General features: G+C 49.2%; 1 protein-coding gene across 4 annotated transcripts in view; it reads left to right on the top strand.

Annotated features, from left to right (window-relative positions):
- Positions 1 to 16,643: 16,643 nt before the first annotated feature.
- SLC5A9 (solute carrier family 5 member 9) overlaps positions 16,644 to 23,476 on the top strand; it is a 32,744-nt gene continuing 25,911 nt past the window's right edge. For 3 of the 4 annotated variants that reach the window (XM_025206240.1, XM_025206232.1, XM_025206245.1), the window contains exons 1-2: positions 16,644 to 16,811; positions 18,158 to 18,229. In XM_025206240.1, coding sequence (XP_025062025.1) covers positions 16,683 to 16,811; positions 18,158 to 18,229 — 201 coding nt within the window. In that variant the 5' untranslated portion in view covers positions 16,644 to 16,682. The remainder of the gene's footprint in view (positions 16,812 to 18,157; positions 18,230 to 23,476) is intronic. The other variant, XM_006015747.3, reaches the window with a different exon arrangement.

Below are 23,476 nucleotides of genomic sequence, written 5' to 3'. Positions count from 1 at the left end.
CCCTCCACAGCCCATCTCTGTGGAAAACACGTGCTAAAAATGGCAACGGGACAGGCCTTCAGAAAGAAAACCGTTCCCGGTCCAGCAAAGGACTTAGGCTTGTGCTTACCTTTAAGCACCCGAGAGAGCTCATTGATTTAAAGGGGCTTAATCTCATGCTTAAAGTTGGGCATGTGCTTAACTGCTTTGTGGACCGCAGCCAGAGAGCGAAAGGCTAGAACCCAAGAGATCCTATTAAAACCGTTCCTTTCCAGACAGCTGAGGCCTGCAGAAAAAGTTAGAATCAAGGAAAAATTGTATTACTATCACAGGACTTTCTCTAGTGTGCTCAGGTTTAAAGCTACCTTGCTCTGTTCCTCCAAAAGGAGATGCTTATAAAAATGAATCCTAAAACATGCCACGCAAATGGTTCTGAGCAGCATGGTTTACAATAGTCTTAGTCATTATGACGCATGCCCCTATTTACTTGAAGGCTGTCATCCACGTCTGCAAGGGCTGCCACCGACACGGACTGCCCTGGTGCTCCCCGTTTGCTCATTTGGTTTCACAAGCTGTCGGGGTGGGAAAAGACTGCAAGGGGGTTATATTTTTCAGCACCTTGATGTGCTGAGCATCATCAAGAAATGCCAGGAGGGGATGAACACGGGATCTGCAGCTCGGCGCCTTGGCCAGCAGAGGGAGGGAACGTTACACGCTCGGAGCAGGGAGCAATGCTAGCCAAGGGTTTATGAAGGGAACGTGGCAAGGAGTGCCGTCACCCAGACCACACATGCGGTGTCCCAGACCAAACATTAAACAAAGCGCCAGCATGGCTGACTCTCACAGCTGTATCGCTTATCTCAGGGGATTTGGGATTTTTTGAAATGCTCCAGCTCCGGGAGTCATGTGATTGCCTGAATGTATCGGTTCTCGTTTCAAAGGAAAGCCCTTTTCTGACCTCCCTTGCTGTGAAGAAATACCTGAGTGGAAACCTAAAGGCATGAAACCTAGAAGACAAATAAAACCGAATACAAATAGTTTCTATGATTTGACCCTGAAACGTGTTGTGAGCAAAGAAAATTGTTGCAGTTTCTAAGCCGCTCTTATGCCATGCTGGACCTGACTCCAGGTTTGGGAGTGTTTAGGGATGGCAAGCTCCTCCGATACCGTTGCCGGGAGGAGGGTAGTATCCTGACCAAATCCAATGCCCAAGGCATCCATGGTGCCTTTGTGTCTCTCCTTGTGTCTTCCTGCGTCACACCTTCAGATTTTGCGTTTGTTCTGGGGGAGCTGAGGCATGCAAGAAGAGCCAGAATGGATGCTTTTGTAAGCCCTTATACCATGTAACATACCATACCATACCATAATACAATATACCATACCATACCATACCATACCATACCATATATCATATCATACCATAATATAATATCATATACCATACCATACCATTCCATACCATAATACAATATATCATATCATGCCATAATATAATATAATATACCCTACCATACCATACCATACCATACCAATACAATATATCATATCATACCATAATATAATATATCATGCCATATCATACCATACCATACCACAATATATCATAGGATACCATAATGTAATATAATATACCATATCATACCATAATATATCATACCATATCATATCATATTACATTCTCATTGTCTGCAATCACAAGCAACTGGATTCAATGACCCAGCAGATTCCTTCATTCGTCCATCCCAATTTGGATTCTCCCGTTTCTCTCCAAACCCCCCACTAAAACTTCAGCGGCATGGAGAATCCTCAATCATGTCCCGTCCTAAACTTCCTTAGGCCACTGTGAAATAGCTGCCACGTCCTACCCCAGATAGAGCCAGTAACAGATGATGGATGTTCATCAAGGTTGAAAAGCTGTTTGATGGACTTCTCAAGATAAAAGGCACTGTGCCAAGGTACAGGGTCATTATTTATTATTATTGCTATCACAGAGATGATAAGCGTTTGGGTTATTACCAGACGGTGCCACAGCATTTCGTTTCTCAGGGTAGATAGGATTCAAGCTCCGGCGTGGAGACATTTTTCTGAAGGAAGCTCACCCTGGAGGGAGGCTGTCATTTCTGGATGCTGATTAGCTCTTGCAAGTTTGCAGTGAGTAAGACTGATTACCCTGTAGCAAGCCCAACTTCTTTCTCCTAATCAAGGCAGCGCAGCAGGCTCTGTGCGGGGAGCGGTGTAACCCTATCTCCCAGCCCAACCACTCGGTCCCTTCCTGAGTTTGCTTTCTCGGCCCCGCAAACTGTAGCCAGGACGAAAATCAAACTTAATGATCTGTTGCAATTTTGGCTGCTCTTCCGTTTGCTGTTTGCTCGCCTCGCATCCTCACAATAACTGCCCACTCTTGGCTTCTGCAAGGGTTTGGCCCACTTCAAAATAGGTGGGCACACATTTTGTGGGTTGATAAAAAAAAATGAGGCTCCCCACAAGGTTCCCACATTAGGTTCATTCAGGAGTATATAGATATATGCTTCTCCCTGCAGGGAGATGGTTATTTCACTTAAAGCAGCGGTTCCCAATCTGTGGTAGGGGTACCACCAGTGGTACACAGACAACCTGCCAGTGGTATGCGTTACAATTACTTTATATGACAAAACTTTGCTGGTGGCACTGAAGGTTGAACTGAAAAATGTGCTGGTGGTGATTAAGGTTGTATCGTTTTAAAATGGGTGGTGCACAATCTGTCAGAGTTTGGGAACCGCTGACCCAATGGATGATTTGTCACTATGGTTTAATTCAACATTGTCCTTCACACATGTCCCATCAGTGTCTTCCTCCCAGTAATCAACTCCTGATAGTTGGTTACCAGCATCTAATTCAACATGATGTGTACCGCTCTGGGAGGCATGACTTAACCAGATTTGCTGTAATTCACTGCAGCCTCTTTATTTAGATACCCATTTGAAAAGGAAGTGTTTGAGGTCTTGTGCTCTAAGCAGAGAGAGAGGAGCTGGCCCCAGTGACCGTGCATGCTCTGTTGCAAATGTATCACCAGGAGACATTGAAGTGTCCTGCAGAACAGGCTGTGGTTTGTGGGCCTCATCAGCCGGGAAATTTACTTTTTGACCTGCATGTACGTGCTGTGCTGAGGAAAGCTCCCTTAGGGTTCAGATCCCTCCTGCAATTCTCGCTCCCTTCTTCGGCGCAATGCATGAAATGAAAGCAGACAAGTCCTTCAGTAGTCCAGAGTGGTATTCCTTAGGCAGGCCTAGGGGAACATGACAGGAGGGGAGATCTGGGGCCCTGAGATGCCAAGATCCCTGTTCCTGGCTATGGAGAGGCCCATAGATGAAGACTGATCAAAGGGAATGAGCCCCCAGCTCTGTTGGGATGACAGTGGCGCACGCATCCCTTCCCGTTACTCAGGGGTGATCATCCTACCCCATCTAGTGAAGCCCTTTCTCTTCGCCCATTTAAATCCACATGGGTTTCTAGGTCCAGGGAGCCTCTGTTCAACCCCTTGTCTGCTGCAAGGATCTATTATGTGGGGTATTGCACCCCGTGGTCCACTTCCTTTGACTCCACGACAGCCATCAGCAAGAAGCACCATATGAGCTATACCACTGCCATGTGAACTATACCACAGGGACCATGTGAACTATACCACTGCCATGTGAACTATATCACTGCTGTGTGAACTGTACCACGGGGACCATGTGAACTATACCACTGCCATGTGAACTATACCAGCACCATGTGAACTCTACCCTGCGGACCATATGAGCTATACCACTGCCATGTGAACTATACCATGGGGACCATATGAGCTATACCACTGCCATGTGAACTATACCAGCACCATGTAAACTATACCACGGGGACCATATGAGCTATACCACTGCCGTGTGAACTATACCACGGGGACCATGTAAACTATACCACTGCCATGTGAACTATACCAGCACCATGTAAACTATACCACGGGGACCATATGAGCTATACCACTGCCACGTGAACTATACCAGCACCATGTGAACTATACCACGGGGGCCATGTGAACTATACCACGGGGACCATATGAGCTATACCACTGCCATGTGAACTATACCAGCACTATGTGAACTATATCACTGGGACCATGTGAACTATACCGTGGGGACCATATGAGCTATACCGCTGCCATGTGAACTATACCACAGGGACCATCCTTGATTGCATCATCGGGCAGCATAGGGAAAGGCTGGTACCATAGCCCAGCCTCCATCCCATCCCTTGAGAGAGCTCCCCCAGGGAGCAGGAGCCCTCGTGGCTACTTCTTACACAGGAAACTATGTGGATGCTTGCTTCTCCCCCATGTACTCAGCAGGGGCCAGCCTTATGTGTGTAAACACCCAGGTCCTCATCTGGTATCGTTCTGTGAAGCTCCAGGGACTCCAGTAGGGAGAAACCCATTTAGTCATGTTGATGATCTAGCTCTGGAGGTGGAAATAGATTCAAGCCACAAAATGTGGCTCTGGGTTTCAACCAGCTCAGGGATTGGGGTGGGGATTGGCTCTGGGCTGCTGGTCCATGCCCACTTCCCATGCTATGAGACCACTTTAAAGTGGACCTTTTGTTTGATCTGTGGTTGGCATTCAGATGGTGTCATGGGATATTTCCCATTCTCCCCACAAGGACAAATTAATCGGATGAACTCTCATTTCTGTCTTGTCAGGAACTCCAACTTTTTGAACAAAGAGATTTTTCTTCCCAACTGTTTGCTGAGTGTTTCAGTTTGACTGAACACAATAGGCCAAAAGTGTGTGTGTGTGTGTGTGTGTGTGTGTGTGTGTGTGTTGGGGGGGGGGAATAAAAGTGCAGAGAAGGCAGGTGCCCTGCCCAGTAGCATAACTGGTAGGGGGGCACATAGGACACACTCCCCAGGTGCTTCCTAAGTCAGGGGATACTAGGATGCAGCCAGGAGTGCTCCACACCTTCGTGTGCTCTCCCCTCACCACCCCATACACCTTGTGCTGTCCATGCAGTGGCTCCAGATGGGCACAAGAAGATGTGCAGGGAGGCAAAACTACAGACCTGAGGTTTACTCCTTGGGAAGACACCTCTGCAAGGGGAGGTATCAGTTTTCAGCCTGGGGTTTCAGATGCTCCCAAATCCATGGCAGGCATCCTATACGCAAGCCCCAAGCCTGGAGGCCTTGAGGTTGAAATGTCCCTTGGTTTCACTTGTCCTAGCCAAAAGGCCTAAGGAGCAAGCTAGGAGGAGGGCCCGGGACCAATCCCCAATTACCATAAAGCGTGTAGCTGAGATCCTCCCTTTGGGAGGCTATAGTAGACTCTCGCAGGGGTGCCTGCCTGCAGTGCAGGGGACGGGTCTCCACCCTCAGCTACACAAAGTCATTCAAGGCCAGGAAGAAGGGTTGGTCTCCCTTGCCAGGTACAGTAAAACCACCTGGGCCAACACTATCATCATGGGGTCTCCCTGAGCCCTTTATAATTTAATTTGAGCCTTTTATTGGTCCTTTCTGATTTAAAGCTATCATAAATGAAATCCAGATGTGCCCACGCATTGCAGCAGCCTCTGGTTTGCTGGGAGCCCCTGGCAGGTTGGAAGATTTGAACAGGTGGAGAGCATTAAGGGAAGATAGTTGTTGCTATAATATCCACCTGGTTATAACTTCTCCATTAGCTGGTTTGCTGGGACTGCCCCTCCCACCCCGACAAACTATTAGAAACCAGACCTGTTTTACCGCTTCTCTTTAGCTGCTGTACTGATACTGGCTTAGCATATAGCCAGCAGGGAGTATTGCATTGCATCACCTACTTTTCTTATTTGTATCCCACCTGTCCCTATCATGTTGAATCCCTCCTTTTGTTTGCTTATTATCATTTAACATTTACCCTGCTGTAGTGTCTAAAAAGACCACGACAAGAAACAGCTCTGTTGTGCTAGGTGCTGTACAAACACATCGCAGGCAACGGTCCATGTCTTAAAGAGCTCATGCTCTATAGTGGATGGTGGCTGATGCAAACGAGTGGAAGTCAGGCCAGATTTGCACCTTATACACTCACCCAGCTGTGGGCATGTCTGTGTGTATGTACACACACACGTATCTATGTCTATATAGATATAGATATATATAGATAGAGATATCTATATATGTATATATAGAGATCTCTATATATGCATATATAGAGATCTCGATAGATAGATAGATAGATAGATAGATAGATCACAAGTTTTCATGAGCTGAAGCTCATCTCAGCAATACTCCTGCCCAGAGCAGGGGGGTTGGACTCGATGATTTTTGGAGGTCCCTTCCAGCCCCTACTTTCTATGACTTCAGGTGGTCCATGGTAAGAACAGTAGGATGTACACAATGTCTGTTTGGTGTCTATTATTTAGATCCATATCCTGCCCTGCCCAGAAAGGCTCAGGCCATCTTATAATAAAAGACAAACAACCCACAAGATTAGAAATAATAAGACTCCTGGAACGACACCCGAGAACTTTACAACTGCATTCGTTCCTGCTTCCCTTCCTGTCACCTTTCGGGCCACCCCGGCCATGCATGCCAAGCCCTATACATCCAGGTATGTGGACACAGTCAGTACCAGTGATCAGGTCACCATCTCATGACAACCAGCTTGTCTGGACCCAGCCCTGGGTCTGCCCTGAGCTCTACCCTAGCCAAGCTCCCGTGCCACGTGGTGGTCCCGGGGGGTATAGCCATGCCAGGGCCATAGGAAGCTGCACTAGGCAGGGACAGTCTCTGCCAGTGTTTGTACAGCACCTGGGACAACGATGCAGATTGAAACACCTGGCCACGACTTGAAGGCAAATAATAACGTGTCAACAAATCATAACCACTCAGACTAAAATGCTTCCCTTTCCAGCCTCTCCGTTGCCGCTCCTTTCTTGGTGTTTGTTTTTTCAACATCTCCATCGTTTTCTGGTCCCCCCGTAGACCCCTTCAGGAAGCTCTGATGCAAAGACAAGCAGAAGGTTTCTTTTTTTTTTCTTTTTTAAATTGAGATCTTGTCCATAAATCCTAAAGTATCAAACTGCAACCCATTGTTTTTCTTTCCGAGATGTCCCCACCCTGCTGGGTGTTGCTACAAGGAAATTGTGAAATAGCCAGCTCTTCATCTGTCACCCGCATTTGTTTTGTGACTCTTTGACAGTGCCTGATGAAGGCTATAAATAAATATATTGTCCCATCTCAGGAGCTCAGCCACTACATTATTGTATCTTCCAGGAACAACACTCATTCTTATTGAGGTCCTTGCAGTGCTTAAACACAAGGGAATAAATTAAAAGAAAAGCGGCATCCTTCTTTTCGCAGTGTCCTTGCTTTGTCACTTAAAGTTGTCCCTTTGCTGATACTGCCTTTCAAAGTCTAGTTTGCAGTTGGAAAAGTCACTCTGCAAATATGATGTGATGGGTCCCTATTTCCATTTCAGTTTTATCCAGACGAAAACACACAGCCCTCAAATGATTTTTTTTTTTCTAGTCAACCCCTGTTGCAGAGTCAAGCTGAAATGCTCATTAGGTCCTTTCTGCCTAATTTTATCATTAGGCTTCCTCGGTGAGGGACGTGAGACAGGACAGACACTTTTTCCACCCATAGCTGTGTTTGGCTCTAGGGTTAAGAGGGGTCTTCTAGGTCACACATGAGGGCATCTTTCACTCGGGGTTGCAGCACACTCAACCTGGAGTGACTCCACTAATGGAGCCCATCCCAAGTGTCTCCAATGAAGTACAATTATTTTAGCTAGGATATGTACTTGGGCTGTCCCACGCTCTGCTGCTATAGCCCATACGTGCCAGTCACCCGTATTAAATCTCCCTTAGCTTCTTCCTTTTCAATGCTCTCCCGTGTGTCCGCTTCCAAATCTAGCTTCCTTTTGACCTTCTCCCATCCCTTCATTGACCAGGGAGTGAGCCAGCAGCTCTCTCCCAACCTCCTGGCCCTGACTTCTGTCTCTTCCGTGTCCCATTTGCCGTCACTCCTCAACACCCATCATTGCAGCTCGACACAAGAGACGAGCCATGGGCAGACAGGTCCCCAGAAGGGCTCCACTTAAAACCTCTCCAAGCTCTCAAGGCTCAGTCTGCTTACTACTTGTCTCTCCTACTCAGCGTCACGCTTGAAGCCACCATAAGGACACGGGAAGGAGGGGGGACTCGTGCAACTCCGGTTATTCAAAAAAACAAGTTTAAGAGTTGCTGCAGAGTAAATCGCTGAAGTCAGCAGGGCTTAATTGCAGTCTCAACCTGGGCTTGCACCTACATAAGCCCACCGGTGTCGTTGCTCATTGACACTGGGGTGCAAGGAAAAGCAGAAGTCAGTCTTCTGGGCATAGTCAAGATGTAGCTGGTATCCAGGGATTGAGGTTAGGATGTGGCTGACAGGCGGAAAAAGGACATGTTCACGTGCCGGTGGCGTGATGGGCGATAACACCAGCTAAAAAGTCTCATCCACAAGATCTAGATTGAGCTCCACGCTGGGCTCGGGGGCCCTGGGCGCGAGCTTGCTGGTGACCACAGATGCCCCAAAAGAAACCTGCACTGGCCTGCTATGACCTCAGACAGGGATGCTGATCTCAGCTATTTGGCCTAACTTCAGCTGAATCATTATTGATTTTAACAAGCGGCAAGAATTTCTCTGGGTGATACCTTTCATGGGACCAGCTGCATAGTGGGGACTCAACTTTCAAAGTCAAGACCTTCTTCTTCATGTCACATCCATGGCAGAGCAGGATTTAGCCTCCTGTTTCCACTCAAGACAGCTTCTCAGCAAGTAATGGCTGAGCAGAAACTGTGGGTCACGGCAACCTGTTGCCCTCTTGCTACCCAAGAAAAATCCCCAGGAAAGGATTAGGTAGACGGCAAAGTGCAAGCTTGCTCTTGTAGCACTCGGCTGTTTGTGCTGTTATCGGTATATATGCCAGCCCTCAATCCATTTAAAATTTCACTAATTATCACCGGAGCTATTTGCTGACGCTCATGAAGCATCTCCCTAATAAAGAGGAAGTCCATTTATTCGTTCCCGTTTGAAAAATAATTGCCTGTCACTTAACCGAGCATCCTTTGCCCCAGAAACACTTGCTCTTCAGCACTTTTTTGAGCTGTGCTCTTTGAAATGCCACTTCTAATTTCCAATCCCTCAAGGGTTCATTCCCCGCTGCAGCGACACGAGCGGAAAAACCTTCCTTCATAAATGTCCCGGCGGCTTTGTGGCAGCAAGAGGAGAGGAAATAATACACAAGTGCAGGAGGTGGGGGGGATTGGGTTAGCCAGGCAAAAATAGCTAATAGGGACAGATCTTCAGCTGGAATAAATGAGCATATATCTGTATGGAGGTCAGCAGAGCTCTGTTGGTTTATACGTCTTCGGTTTCCTGTTCCTATAGCGTTTGTATTAATTCCTTACTAAACAATAGAAGTTACATTGCCTGGTTACATTTTTACTGCTTCCCGTCTCTGCGAGCTTCAGCCTGGCCACCACCCCGAGAAAGGCAGAGAGTGCACATTTGCTCAGCTAATTAACTGAGGTGTTGACTTAATGGCAAGGCGAGCCCGGGAACAGGAGCTGAACTGCTGGCTCCCTGCAGCCAACCTGGCCAAATCTCAGGTGGAGGTTCGCTGCTGGATGCTCTCGCACAATATGCCATTTTACCGGCCAGGTGGCTTGGGACGGGTCGGCAGTGTGGACATAAGCACTCGGGGCCAAAGCAGACGCTCAAGCTCAGGTCATGGAGTCCACGGGGGAGGAAAAGCAGAGGAACTGGGTTGTTTCATGGGCGGGATCGTCTTCAGGGAGGAGTGACCCGGCTGTCCCGCCTCCACATCAGGCATCAAAAGGAAGGGAGGCCACGGGAACACACAGAGTCCCAGTAAGAAAGGCACAAGGGACAGCTTGAGGTATCGTATGCTTGTGGGGCAGATTTACCCGGGCCCAAAGTTCATCCCTGGTGGGCACCACTTGCAAAGCAATGGAGGTCCTGGGGTGTGCAATGGATGGAGGTAGGGTCTCCATTCGGGATGGGGACCGGGCTGAAATGGGTGTGACCTGTTGAAGAAGAAATAACCAGAGCAGTTATCCTTCAGTGCGTCTTGGAGCAAATGAACGTCACTCCACTGAACGCAGCGGATGGTGATTTGCCCCCGCTGGGGATCTGGCCCATTTATATTTACCTCCTTCATGGTGAGGGGATGGGGGAAGTGGGGGGGTCATGGGTGTTAAGTGTGTAAATGCAAAGTGCTTGGAAGTCCTTAAAGCTGGTTGTATATTTGTTGGCATAGCCGGAGACCGTTTGGCTTTCTGGTGGACTGATCCATGCTGCCTCCCGGTTTCTTTCTGCATTTAATGCATTGCAATTCTGCACTCGCCGCATTGCAATAGTGCACTCTGGTCTGCATACCTTCATGTGCTAGGCTGTTAATAGTGAAGTTCTCTAGCGGCCAGCATGAATCAATGTAGTGCTACTGATGGTAACTGAGATATGCCAGCCGAGATAACGGAGATATGCCAGCTGAGGTCTAGCCCTATATCTTTCACTTACAGTGATTATACTGTGGTGAGTTGGACTCTTTGGGAATAGCAAAGCTTCTTTGGGGATCTGGGAAGAGGTTTCTCCTCTTGCTAAGCCTTAAACAAACAGGATTTATATTGGAAGTGCGATTGAATAGCAAAAAATAGCAGCCTGTGTTTCCCAGAGTGCTAACCTCAGCGATCTCGGCGGTGCGGATGCTTCATGGGCTCAGCAGAAGCGGGGTGTCTGGGAGTCAGCGGTGGGGACGGCAACCCAGGTCCACAGGGCTGGAGTCCTGCAAACCCTGCTGTTTGTACGGAAAGGGATAAGACGAGGCGATCGCAGCTTAGCTCCCCACAGCTTTAAACGCCTCCTTCAAAGGAGCGACAAATCCGGTTTTAATCAGCTTACGCTGGCTTGAAATAGCAACCTGACATTTAAAGGGATGAGTGCAGGGCCCATGGGCGAGCGCACCCCTGGGAGAAGGGTGCTTCCCATAGCACGGCCTGCCCAGAACAGGCTCACCTGGCCTGGGAGCCAGCAAGCACCCACCTGGGATGCCTGGAAAACCCCACCCCGGCTTTACAGGCCTGCTGTTTCCAGCAGTTGGGTTAATGGGCTTTACAGAGGTAATAATAGGTAGAAGCAATGGAGTAACCTGGGCTTTAGGCCTGACTCTGACCAGTGAAGGGGGCTCTATACTGGGGGATGTATACTAAACCTATACTGGGCTCGATCCTGAAACCCAGAGTTTTGCCTGAGGCAGGGCTGCAGGGCTCTGGTCAGTAGGACCTGGGCGTGCTCAGCACCTTTCCAGATCAGATCTGCTCCGGTCAGGTAATTTTATGACACCTGATGTTATTTTATCTGTCCAGCAGAAGATAAGGGAAAGGAGCTCTTGTGGCCGAGAACGTAAAACAGGCGTCTGCCGGGGTCAGGAGGAGCTCGTGCCCTGCTGCCCCCTTGGTACTGGAGCCGGTGACCCAGAGAGGTGGTGGACTGTCCATCCTTGGAGGTTTTTAAGCCCTGGCTAGACAAAGCCTTGGCTGGGATGATGTAGCTGGAGCTGGTCCTGCTTGGAGCAGGGGGTTGGACTAGACGTGACCTCCTGGGGACCCTTCCAGCCCTCATCGCTTTGCCATCACTGGAAAGCTTTGCAATGCACAGGTCCTGAGGTGCTAGGGATGTAGACTTTCCAGGTTTCATAGTTTGATAGTTGTTAGGGGCTTGATGGAGCTCTGTGGTGTGCTTAGCTCTGCAGGCCATCCCAGCCGGGATACACTCAGGCGCAGCTCTGCCGAAGCCCACCCAATAGTGCCCACCTGTGCCTGGCCTGGGCGCTGCCCTATATGCTTTGGGGTTCAGCGCCATCACGACTGGATATGGGTATTTTAGGGCAGGTTCCCTGAGCCAGCGTGCATGCTGGCATGTATCAGTGCCCCCACGTGTGGGCTCAACTGGGAGCAGGCATGTGCAAAAGTGCACGTGTGCTAGTGAAAATGCAGGTCTCTTGCAATAATCCTGCTCAGGACAAGAGCAGAGCTTGGAGCAGGGCTCTTCAGCGTGAACTTCTGGTGCTCTGCTGTGGCAATTTTGCAAAGCCCAAGTGGCAAATGGTTTGAAATGGGGCTGGTGCCTGAGCTCATGGAAACCGGCAGCTCGGGAGATTTGGGGTCAGGCCAGGCACGAGAGCGTGAGCTCCGGCCAGGAGCCTTCAAGCCACACCAGATCTTACCGTTGCCTGGAGACTTTCACAAGGTAAGTTAAAAATGTTGTCAGGCCTGCCTGCCTGGCTGGCAGGGGGGGGGCAATGGTCAGCTAGACAACAGTGCTTTCAGAGCTCTCCCAATGCACACAATTATACACTAGAGCTAATGGAGGGAGCCAGTGCTGCAAACCAGGTGAGCTGCACCAGTGCTGGTTACTACTAAAATGGGGACACTGTGTCCACACTGAGGTTTAATCCAGATGTGGCAACAATGCTGTGAAACCCCTATCCATAGCTAGAGGGGTGCTGGGGTGGGGGTGACTCATATTGTGGGTGCTATCAAGCACAACTAATGTGTGCAATGAAAATGAGACTCTTCCGTGCAAATGTAACCGGAGGTGAATGTGTGTTACAATCTCTCCCTCCCCGTGCTGGGTTCACAGAGAATATGAGTGTATTGCACCTATGGTTGGAGAGTGTGTGTGTGTAGGGGGGAGAGGGGTATAAGCCTAGGCTGTAGCAGTTTGTGCATGTAATTCTGGAGATCCTGGCTATTAACACCCCGCTTGGGTGTTATGACATTTTGCTGGGTGCGACGCCTTCCCCTGTGCTTGTCACTCAGCCCAGCTATCTGGGGAGTCTTTCCCATCAGGTAAAACAGAGGGGATGCTGCAGGAGCAGCCCTCCGGCAACTTGCCTCCACCCCTGGCCTGCAGTAGTGCCCACCTGCTTCTGCTTCATCCTGACAAGAGACCCTGGCAGTGCTGCAGGGCTTTCCCTGCGTCTCCTGTAGTCGCTGAGACTGAAACGATTCACTCAGTGTCAAGGGCAAGGCCACTCTCAGCACGTTAGGTGGGTCCACATCTGCTCTGTTCCCCCACATCTGTCGTCCCTGAGTCGCTGCGGGGGTTGCAGGAGGCATTTCAGAGCAGAGCAACTGGCTGCTTTTGGACTTTTGCTAACTTTTGGTGCCTTTCCCCCTCCCCCCTGCAGAGCCCCAAGACAATGGTATCAGGCTTGTCTGGAGATTTGCAGGACAGAGAGTACGGCATGCTCCTGAGCGCCGGGGCCTGTCCTGACAGCTGGGCAATGGCCCAGATCCTGCCACGTGGCCTGCAGCACTGACAGGAGGAAGAGGTGGAACTGGAGTTTCAGGCTGGCCACACCTGAGAGCAATTATACAGGTCCCTGATGAACCCGGAGTGGCTTCCTCCCTCTCCCACTCCTGCTAATGGCCTGAGACAGCTGCCACCCTCGCTGCCACCTCAGCTTTCCCCGCATCCTCCCCGCCCTACCAGTGCCTGTAATTGGGGTACCAGCAACTTAACTCCTTCAGTGCCAGCTAGTTACATGATAAAAGCAATGCACCTATCACTTTATCGGCCTGTGCTATCCCTTGCTGTATGTCCTGCTGATAGGACTGGGATTTATCAGCTCCGGTTGAGGGGAGGTCATCAGGAAGGTCAGAGTTCACGGGTCCTCACCCACTATGCAAATGAAAAGCAATTGCAAGAAGGCAATAATAATAAGGAGGTGGAATTTGCCCCCTGCATGCACTCGCGCACGCCAGGCTTCGTCCGGAAAGGCCGGTGCACACTGCTCAAGCCTCACTTTAAGCATCCTGCTTTCTTTACCGCTGCTGAGATGCAACCAGGTCCGCAGCAGGGGTTTTTTTGCAGTCCGCAGGAATCCCACCCAGCTGCCAGGCAGGGGTAAAAGCCAGCTCCCAAACCCAGCTGGATCTGCGGCCGGGAATCAAAGAGACAGGACGTAATCATGCAAACTGCAATTTGGCCAGAAGAGGGGAGCTCCTCCGGCAACAAGGGCTGCAGGATCTTTAATGCCTGCAAGCAGTCAGGACCTTGGGCTTGCAGCTCGTGCGCTTGGATGATTCAGCCAAGGCAGCTCTTTCCTTCCAAAGGGAGGAAGGCAATCCATCCAGGTGCTGGACACGTTCAGGCCCGTGTTTTCTTCCCTAATTCACCCACCAGGTGTCACTGCGCCCTGTCGGAAAAGGCGCCGGCTGAACTCCCTGCTAAGTTTTCATTCTACCCACTTACAGAGTAAAGAAACACCACGCAAAGTCATGGGTTCTGTCCTCGTTTTTTTATTGAATCCTTCCCTCCCCCAAAGCTAGGCCCTGGATCCCAGGTGGCTGCTTCAAATGTGCCCTCAGGACCTGCATGGCAAAAGCTCAAAGTGATGCCAGCAGGGTTATATCAGCCCCAGGCATGCAAAAAATTGTGAGTCGTGAGGACGTGGGGCTGGAAAGGAGTTGCTGGTTCACAACTCAGGAGATCACACACTACCTCCTTGATTCATGGCTGGGTTGGGGAGATAACAGTGCATGCTGAGCTCCTTTTCTTTGCCTGCTGGTTTTGCTCGGGGGTGGCACCTGATTCAGACCTTTCCTAGTTATAAAATACACCTTTGCTTTCACGTTGTGAACACCTTGATGCAATCCACCAGAGGTGATCAGATGCCTTAGGCGAAGAGGTGGGAAGGTGTCCTTCCTCTTCATTCATGCCTGTACGCAGTAGATCCTTTCTCCTCTGCAGACTGGTTTAGATGATGTTTCTCAGGAAGGACTTCACATCTCCATTAGAAATTTCAGCATGGAGCAGAGAGGCTGTTTCATTTTCTTTATCCTGGACTGAGCATGCATCTCAGCTGTTCTCACGCACGCAGCTCATACAGCTGGCTTCATAAAACAGCAGTAAAACTATATTGGGATACAGTGACGATAAACCTGGCCTTTCCCTCCGTATACGTCAGCCTTCCAGCCACATATAAGTCCCCCCTTTAATCTCTTCACTACTATTAGCCACGTCATTGTCTGAATTTGGCACTAGGATGCAGCCAGGTGGGCTTAACCGCTTGTGTGCCGGATGGTTGATCGCCCATCCTAGGGACCTGAAGGATGTTGAACATGCACTTGATTTACATGCAGTCAGGGCTCTCATCCAGCTCCTCCCTAGGAGGTAAAATCTTTTCTTTTAAGGTTTAAGGAACTTCAAATCACTTTTCCCCACCAATACCTTTAATTAAGCCTTTCTGTACTTCTTGGTTACATCTAAGATTGAAAGTGAACCTGCTGTGGTACTAGGAGAGAGGTCCTTTTCAAGGATATTCCTGGTCAGTTTGGGAGGGGACAGGTAGCACTGGAAATTTCAGACCAAATCCCAAGCATCCTTCATAGTTGCTGAAGCCTCCTTAAATCCTTTGGGAAGAGGCCTGTTCCCATCAGGTACCTAGGCCACATTTGCTAGACTCCGGGGGTCTCTTCCCCACCACCCCCATCAAGTACAGAGGTCTCAAGAGTTCCCATGGGAAATGCCCCTACTGCCCCAGGGCACATTCATTAGCTTATTTCTGAGTTTGGCATGCACAAGCAGGTGGGTGGGGTGCCTGTGAGAGAGCCCCCATCGTATTTGCAATGTAGATGCCTCCTTAGTATGTATGCAATACAGCTGTCTCCTTAAACTTTGAATAGGTTTTAAGGTAAATACCTAGGGATCGTGGCTGAGGGTCCCTTAGCACCACTGGGTGTGACTGCAGGTGACGGAGATGTCCCCGCGTTAGCTTTAAAGTAAATGGTCCAAGCGCCGACAGAAATAGAGCTGCAGCAGCCCACAGCTCGGCATATTGGCTGACTGCCCACGTACTTATGCAGCTCCTCTGGCGTGCTTTTCAGCCCACGCTGCCGTCAGCTGGCACGAAGCGAGCTCGGGTCTATCTACGCAAGCTGCAGTCAGCGCAGTGACTGGGGTGCATGCCTACTCTAAACCCTGAGCTTCTCATCCTCTTACTCCTCAGTCCTCACCAAGGCAAAACCTTTATTTCAGCTAAAGGCACGCTCTAGGGACCAGACCCTAGGCTGTTCCTGTGCACAGCTGTTCCAAACAGATGTAGCAAGGGACAGCTGCTGGCTTCGGTGCTTCCAAGACCTGACACTGAGGTGGTGGGAGGGAGGAGAAATGCTTTTCTCTGATCCTTTTATCACACCCCTGGCTGTAGCATCTTCTAGCCCTCAATCTTTGATTTGCATTTGCCCTCACAACACCCCGGTGTGCTAGCAGGAGGCACGGAGTCAGACTGAATCCCAGATTCGGAGATGGATCGTGGGAGTTGGGTGCCTAAATACATTTGAGAACATAGGTCTAAGTGACTGGCCCAAGGTTACAAAGAGGAGAGTGGCAGAGTTAGACTCCCTGAACCCTCCCACTCAAGCCCAGCTCCCAAAGCCGGGAGGACTACTGCCCGGTCCGCAGGCTGGCAGACGACACGCGCCGCTCGGGGACCCCCCAACTGCTAGCTCGTCCCAAACCTTAGTATTGACCCAGCACATTGCTCCATCCCAGCTGACGCCTTCTCCAACCTGTTAATTATTAAAGGAAATAATGAAGGAAAACATGCCCCAAAGTCCAGCGTGAGAGAGAGGTAATCAACAGTGCATTCACGGCCATGAGCCAGCCCACCCCAATCACCACGGAGCTGCCCAGCCATCCCGAGGAGAAGAGCTTGACCATCGGGGTTATAGACATCGTGGTCGTCGTCATTTACTTTGTCTTTGTCCTTGCCGTCGGGATATGGGTGAGTTCAGGAGCTGAACGGTTGCTTCTGTCTATTAAAAAAAAAGGAGAGAGAGAGCGAGCACATTTAATCAGCTCTACGCCTCTCCTGTGTACAAAGGTACTTGCTTAGAAATCCTTTGTCTCTATTTGTGCATGCTGTGTACGTCAGGCCAGAAGGAACGGGCCTTCCCCAGATCTGTAGCGGGTCGAGATGTTTCAAGGAGCTTTCCCTCACCCCGCGCACCTTTCAAGGGGGTAATTCGGCTGCCATCCTTGCTATTTTCTGCATGCTAGATATATTCAGTGAGTGGTTTGCATCCATCCATAGGTTCATTATCACTGCCGGCATTGATAAGGAATCTATAATGAAGTGGAGACAAGAGGCCTGATGCCGTATGGGACAGTTGGGTAACTTTGAAGGAGTGAGAAGACAAATGGGCTGAATGGGAAATCTCTTATTTCCCTTCTCATGGCTTAGTTGGCAGAAGGGCACGGTGATCTAGCTCGGGACGCCTGAACATGCACACTCGTCAGGAGGTCATTGCACACATGCAGAAGCCTCTTTAATCCATCCGATGGTAGTAGCTACCCAGTTGGGCCACCTGGTTATATGTGGGGAGAAGCAGTCTGTAAGAGCTTGGGTCAAACCTCCAGGTTTCTCCATGCATGGGAGGCTGCCTTGTGCATATAGCCACAGATCAGTGCTGGCTTTTGAGGACTTCAGGGTCTGGTGCCAGCCTGTGAGAGCTTCTGCCAGGGTTTGGTAAGACTTGAGGAGCCCTTAGCTTGTATTGACAGGAGGCACTTCTACACCCGCTGCCCAGCAATGCTGGCTGAACATATGTAGGAGGCACCCTGCAGCTTTCACAGGGATGATGAAGAAATCATCTCACTTGTGATGGGAAACCTTGAAAGAATCAACCCTCCCAAGGCCCAAACCCTGTCCTCATCCACCCTTAGGATGGGGAAGCTCCAGTTTACCCCAGTGCAATCCTGTGCCCCAACTTGGGTTTTCCGAGATGGTGAGATCCCTGACATCACAGAAATGGATGCAATAGCACATGGAGTTTCATTACACCAGACTGGTACACCAGTACATTAACTCCCCTTTTTTTTAATCATCATCATCACCTGTGAATGGCATCTTAAATCCACTTATTAAACCTTCCCAAAGCGGAGTCACTGTGACGTCCCGTATGGGGAGCGTCTGTCAAGTCCAGCAGCACCTGGGAAGGGTAGAACGGGGATGCCTGGCACGTTGCTGGCAGGGCGACTTGAAGGTCCTGGGGTCTAATAGATGGAGATGGGGTCTATGTTTTGGATCGGGACAGGGAGGAAAGCATTTAAAGCCCTTCTGTATTTCAGTCGTCTGTACGGGCAAGTCGGGGGACAGTCGGAGGCTATTTCCTGGCTGGACGGTCCATGACGTGGGGGCCGGTGAGTCTGATGCGTTTTTATTTGTTGCTGTTGTTCTCAAAAGGTGTTTTAACTGAACCTAATCACTAGACAGAGAGGTTTGGAGAGAGACCTAGCAAGGGCAGTCCCTCCACTGTAGATCTGCTTAGTTGAGCTACAACCATGTCTTGTATATTGTACAATTCTTGCAGATTGTATATCTGCGCCAAATCGTCCGCAACCCCGAGCTACTAGGTATAAAAGGACGGTTCAGTCTCCTGACCCTTTCTCGGCTGGAGGGCTCATAGCGACGTCTGAAGAAGACCCACCTGCTCACTAGCAGCGAGATTTAAAACCTCTGCCAGCTCAGTTCACGTAGGGCTGCAGCCCCGCCACGAGAGCGGTAAACGAGGCAGGAGCGTGCAGCGCAGTCAAAAGCGTTTAGAGACTCAACCAAAAAGGATCCCACGGTACGGCCCTTCATCTCTGCGCTCTCTGTACAGGGTAAAAGTCTCCATTATGGACTAACTGGTTGAGGATTAAAACTCAGCTCCAAACCGCAAAAATATAAATCTCTGGAATGATTCAGTAGGAAGGAATAAACCTATTGAAGGGCACATTTTCTTGGGAGAGAAAGGCACATATAAAAAATAATTTAAAGTTTTAAAGGAATAAAAGTGTCACAGGAATAAATACCCTTTTCACCCTATCACAAAATATACGGCCGTATATCTCTCCGGTGAGTCATTGGGAATGGAATACAGTTTTCAACCAAAACTTTTTTTTCTCTGTGTGTACACTGCTTATAAATCGTCTAGGCTAAAATTTCAGCCTCTTCCATCAGAGACTCATACATATATATAAAACCTGTTATTCCTTTAATGTGCTTTGTGCTCCTGTTTCTCCCAAGTGACGTTTAGGGAAGAGCTCGGGCCAAGGTTTCTCTAACTAGAAGGTGGAAGATTTAAAAGAAGTTGAAAGGAAACAGGCTTTCCCCCACCAGCATCCTCAGTGTTTTTATTTCTCCTTGCATCTGGAGACCACATCACTCCAGGAGGTTACACAGGCAGAAAGCAGGCAAGGGGGTTAGTGAGGTTCTCCTGATTCACTGCCTGGCTTTGAGCAAGGTCCTTAAATCAAAAGCCTCTGCTTTCTCCTGCTCCTGTTTTTGGATCCTCAACCTGAGATGCCACGGGTTTCAGTCTCAGAAGTGTTGAGCATCCATTGATTTCAATAGTGGCATCTAAGTCAGCCCTGCAACAATCATAGACTCATAGAAAAGGAGGGTGGAAGGGACCTCGGGGGACACATCTAGTCCAACCCCCTGCTCCAAGCAGGACCAGCCCCAACTACATCATCCCAGCTGTTGTTGCATCCAGCGGTGGTACAATACAGTCCTGTCCCCTCTCCCGGAGCTCCTTATGAAGCTAAACAGTCCCATCTAGCTACCAGCATGGGCTGGAGGCAACGGGGCATCTCTCTCCTTCAAGGTATCAATGGGCATGTCTACCCATGCATTTAAGCATGCCTAAATTGAATGCACCTTAACTTAATGAGCATTAAGCAGGTTTAGGCACACGTCTACACGTGCAGGCATTAAAGTGCATTAACGCCGTGTGTGTACCAACTTGGGACTAAAGCTGGTACACACACAGTTAGTCCCAAGTCAGTCGCCGCACACGACGTTCGCGTGCTATAACTCGTCTACATATTTGCTAATGCACTTTAACTATATGAAACTAAATTTGATACCTTTATTTGCAGGTGTCAAATTTCGGTGTGAATAGCCTAAATTCTCCATTTTTAATGGTGCATATATAGACACAGGTCCTTAATGCACATTATGTAGGCTAATGCACATTCAATCATCACGTGTAAACGCGCCCAGTGTTGAGTTATAAAGCTGTAACTGGTTTGGGTCTAGAGCGCCAGTCTCCAAAGTGGGCTTTTCACATCCTACCAGAGCTGCTGAGATCAGATGAAATCTTAATACCTCACCAGTTTAATGAAGGCGTAGCCCAAGCAACATTTCTAGCTGGTGACAGGTTTTGGTTTTTTTCTTCTTCAACCCAATATGAGAAACTGGAGTGCCTATTACCAAAATTCCCATCCCACAGCCAGGTGCCTTTGACATTGGAAATGTAGCAGAGAGTTTACAGTCAGGCTCTGAAGCCTTATTCAGGACATAACTTATATGTGGCCCGAATTTTCCAGAAGCACTGAGCCTACTATCTCCCTGACTTTTAGGACAGGTGTCCTAAAAGTGGATGCATACCCATACTTCATTATAGATTTAGGTGCCTGACTCCAGGCAGCCAAAGTTCAAGATTTTGGCCAAAGCCTTTTGCTCTTTTATACTAGTTGCAATCCAAAGTTAAGCCCACTGAAGCCTCTGGATGAAATTTGGGTGGAATCAATCTTAGAGCTTGTCTTATGCGAAGCAGTGAAGTAGTCTGGGGATTTATAGCCTATTAACTACTCTACACTAACTCCCCATGAGGAGTCACTCCACTTTGAAAGCAGAGTAAGATACCTTGCTCTGAGAGTGTCTGTAGGAGGAGTGAGTGTAGAGATGCCAGCATGCCGTGAAGTCACACTGCTGTACAGGAATAACCTTAGGTGGCCAAGCTGTAAGTGAAGCCAGCGTCAGGCCTACACACTTCGCCTCTCACTGACCACTTGGGTGCATCTCCCTTGGGTTTGATAATGCTGCTCCTGATCTCCATGGGTGTAATTGAGAGCATAATGCAGAAAACTCATCTTTGCTTTTACCGAGGGCTGGAATAGGGTCTGAGCCGGCCTCATACTTGTGGGGTCAAATGGACACCATGCCTTGAGCCTACTGACAAGCTGTAGCACCCACAGACCACCCTTTCCATGACTCAAAGATGCTTTTTCGTAGGGGGTTAGTGTCGCCTGTAGGTTGGACATAAACGCAGTGAGAATAAATGCAAATAATAACGTGGCTGTGTCAGTGCTATGCATCTCCTGTATACATCTGATCCGGCTGGATGTACGTATTAGAGAAGGCATTTGGATTTCTTGGGAGGCACTGTGTTTACCCAAGATATGAGCTCCCATTACAGCTGCCAGATTTTTAATCAGCAGTTTACTTAGAGGGAAAAGCAAAGCTTCTGGCAGTGTTCATCCGGCCAAGGCTGCCGGCTTCATGCAATATTCATATTTTAACTAGCTTGGAAGGTGAGAAGTGGGTCAAACTCCATTACTCTTTCCTCAGAGCTCAGCACCACCGTACTGGCAAGATCTGCTGCTCTGGCAATCTGTGGCTGGAAAGCAAACTTTCCCTCGGAGGCAAGCCAAGGCTTTGGAGACCCAGGGCCAGAGCCCTCCTTTGGGTAAATCCATGGAAGTCAACCAAAGCCCAGGATGGATTTCAGCCTTGCTGAAGTTTTGTCCCAAATGGAAGTGGTGGTTAACCACCTTAGTCTCAGGTCAGGCAGAAAGCAGAGCAGGGGTGCACCTTGGGGACTAACTTGTTTGAAGAGGCATGAGCTTTTGTAAGCTACAGCCTACTTCAGATGCTATGAACGGACTTCCATTATATCTGACAAAGCAGGCTGGAGACGAAGGCAGTGCATGGATGAGTTAGTCTACAAGGTGCTACCCTGCCCGGCCTTCTGCTGAGTGACAGTGAACATTAAAGCTGAAGGTGGTCTGTCCTGGGTGAAGAGCCCTGGACCTTGCTTTCATCCAGTTAAGAGAGCATCACGCCATGATCCGCATGGTGTTAAAATTAACCGGGACATTAGCATTTCCCAGACAACCAGTTTTCTTTCCATGGGTTTCTGAACCGGCTCGTACCAAGGGTCACCTGTTTCATTAAGCCCTGCTCCACATTCCTTGCAAATAGTCATTTCTTGAGCAGGCGAGGGGTTCACGTGGGTGACCAGGAATGTAAATATTTGCCTATAGACAAGCACTGGGTTTTTTTCAGGTTATAAATGCACCCCCAGTGGCTCTCATGGAAATTGCTGCCTCTTAAACACAGCCCTTTTTGCTTCTGAGCAAAACCAAAAGTTAATGCTCTACATCATAGTTTCTCAGCCTGTGGTACGTGTACCCCTGGGGGTACGCGAGACACAGGCAGGGGAGACACGGGTACCCCAACACACTCTCTCTCACCCTCTTTTCCTCTCAAAAGTATGGCAAAAAATTTAGTGCAATTAAAAAAATTAAATTCCCCAGTAATAATTTGGTGTTCAGCCCTCCTAGCTTTGGCCAACATCACCTCTAGCCCAGGTACACACGAGTTGTGCACCGCTGGTGTAGTAGGTGGCAACCCTACCCACACCAGATCAGACATCTGTCATAGCACGGCCTTATATACACAGGCCTCCTTCCAATGTATGGCACACATTAGTCTGAAAATATAAAATCTCCTGGAAAATTGAACGTTGGGGCACTTATTAACATTTTCAGAAGTTAGGGGGTACTTGCTACTTTAAAGGTTGAGAAACACTGCTCTACATGGTACTGCCAGAACCAGGCAGGAAAATGGCATGATTTGGTCCCGGTCAGGACTGAGGCTGCAAATAGCCTGGGAGGCCTGTTTGATTTGTACAACAGCTGCAAAATGGCTCTTTGTACTTGTGCCCCATGGGTTATCTGTCCGGAAACGTGAAGGCCCGCCACTTCTCTGATGCCAGGAGATAAGGACGCCAATGAAGACACAAGGCCACTGCCCCGTGGATGTGACATTGGCCCATCCTAGTGCTGACCGCAGGTGCTATTGCCCCAATTAGGGCCTGATTCTGTGACTATGGGGCCTCTTAATTAGCATGGAGGTGGTGCAGAATCAGGCCCCTGGTACCGAACGTGATGGTCGGACCATGGCAATAATGATACACAACACGTTTGAGCCAAGTCGTGGAGCCCAAGCACTTCAGTGGTTGTCAAGCCTCCTTTCGTCTAGACCAGACCTACCGTGTACAAAGAGACTGGATGCTTCTTTCCCAGATGTGGTTATTTGGCAGGAGTGTCAAATCTGAGTGCTCAGAGCTCAAAGAGCCAGGCCCTTGAGACTCACGAGATTTTCTTTAAAATAACAAGATTAAAGATACAGGGCTTCTTTTCTTTTGGTCTTTGTTCATGGCTGAGCTTTTAGGGACCTCCTGAGCCGTTCTGCTTCCCCTGCTTCTCACTGAGACTTTGCCCCCTCTCACGGTAGGGTGGCTCAGACATCCACGGCACCGTCTCCCAGCTATGGGGTTTCCATGGGACAGAGCAGCGTGCACAGACTGGATTGGCAATGGGTTAGGGAGGGAGGGT

This window comes from Alligator sinensis, unplaced genomic scaffold (assembly GCF_000455745.1).
Source record: "Alligator sinensis unplaced genomic scaffold, ASM45574v1 scaffold781_1, whole genome shotgun sequence".
NCBI classification, from domain to species: domain Eukaryota; kingdom Metazoa; phylum Chordata; order Crocodylia; family Alligatoridae; genus Alligator; species Alligator sinensis.
Note: the sequence above shows the minus strand (reverse complement) of the source record. Positions and strands in the feature narration are given on the sequence as shown.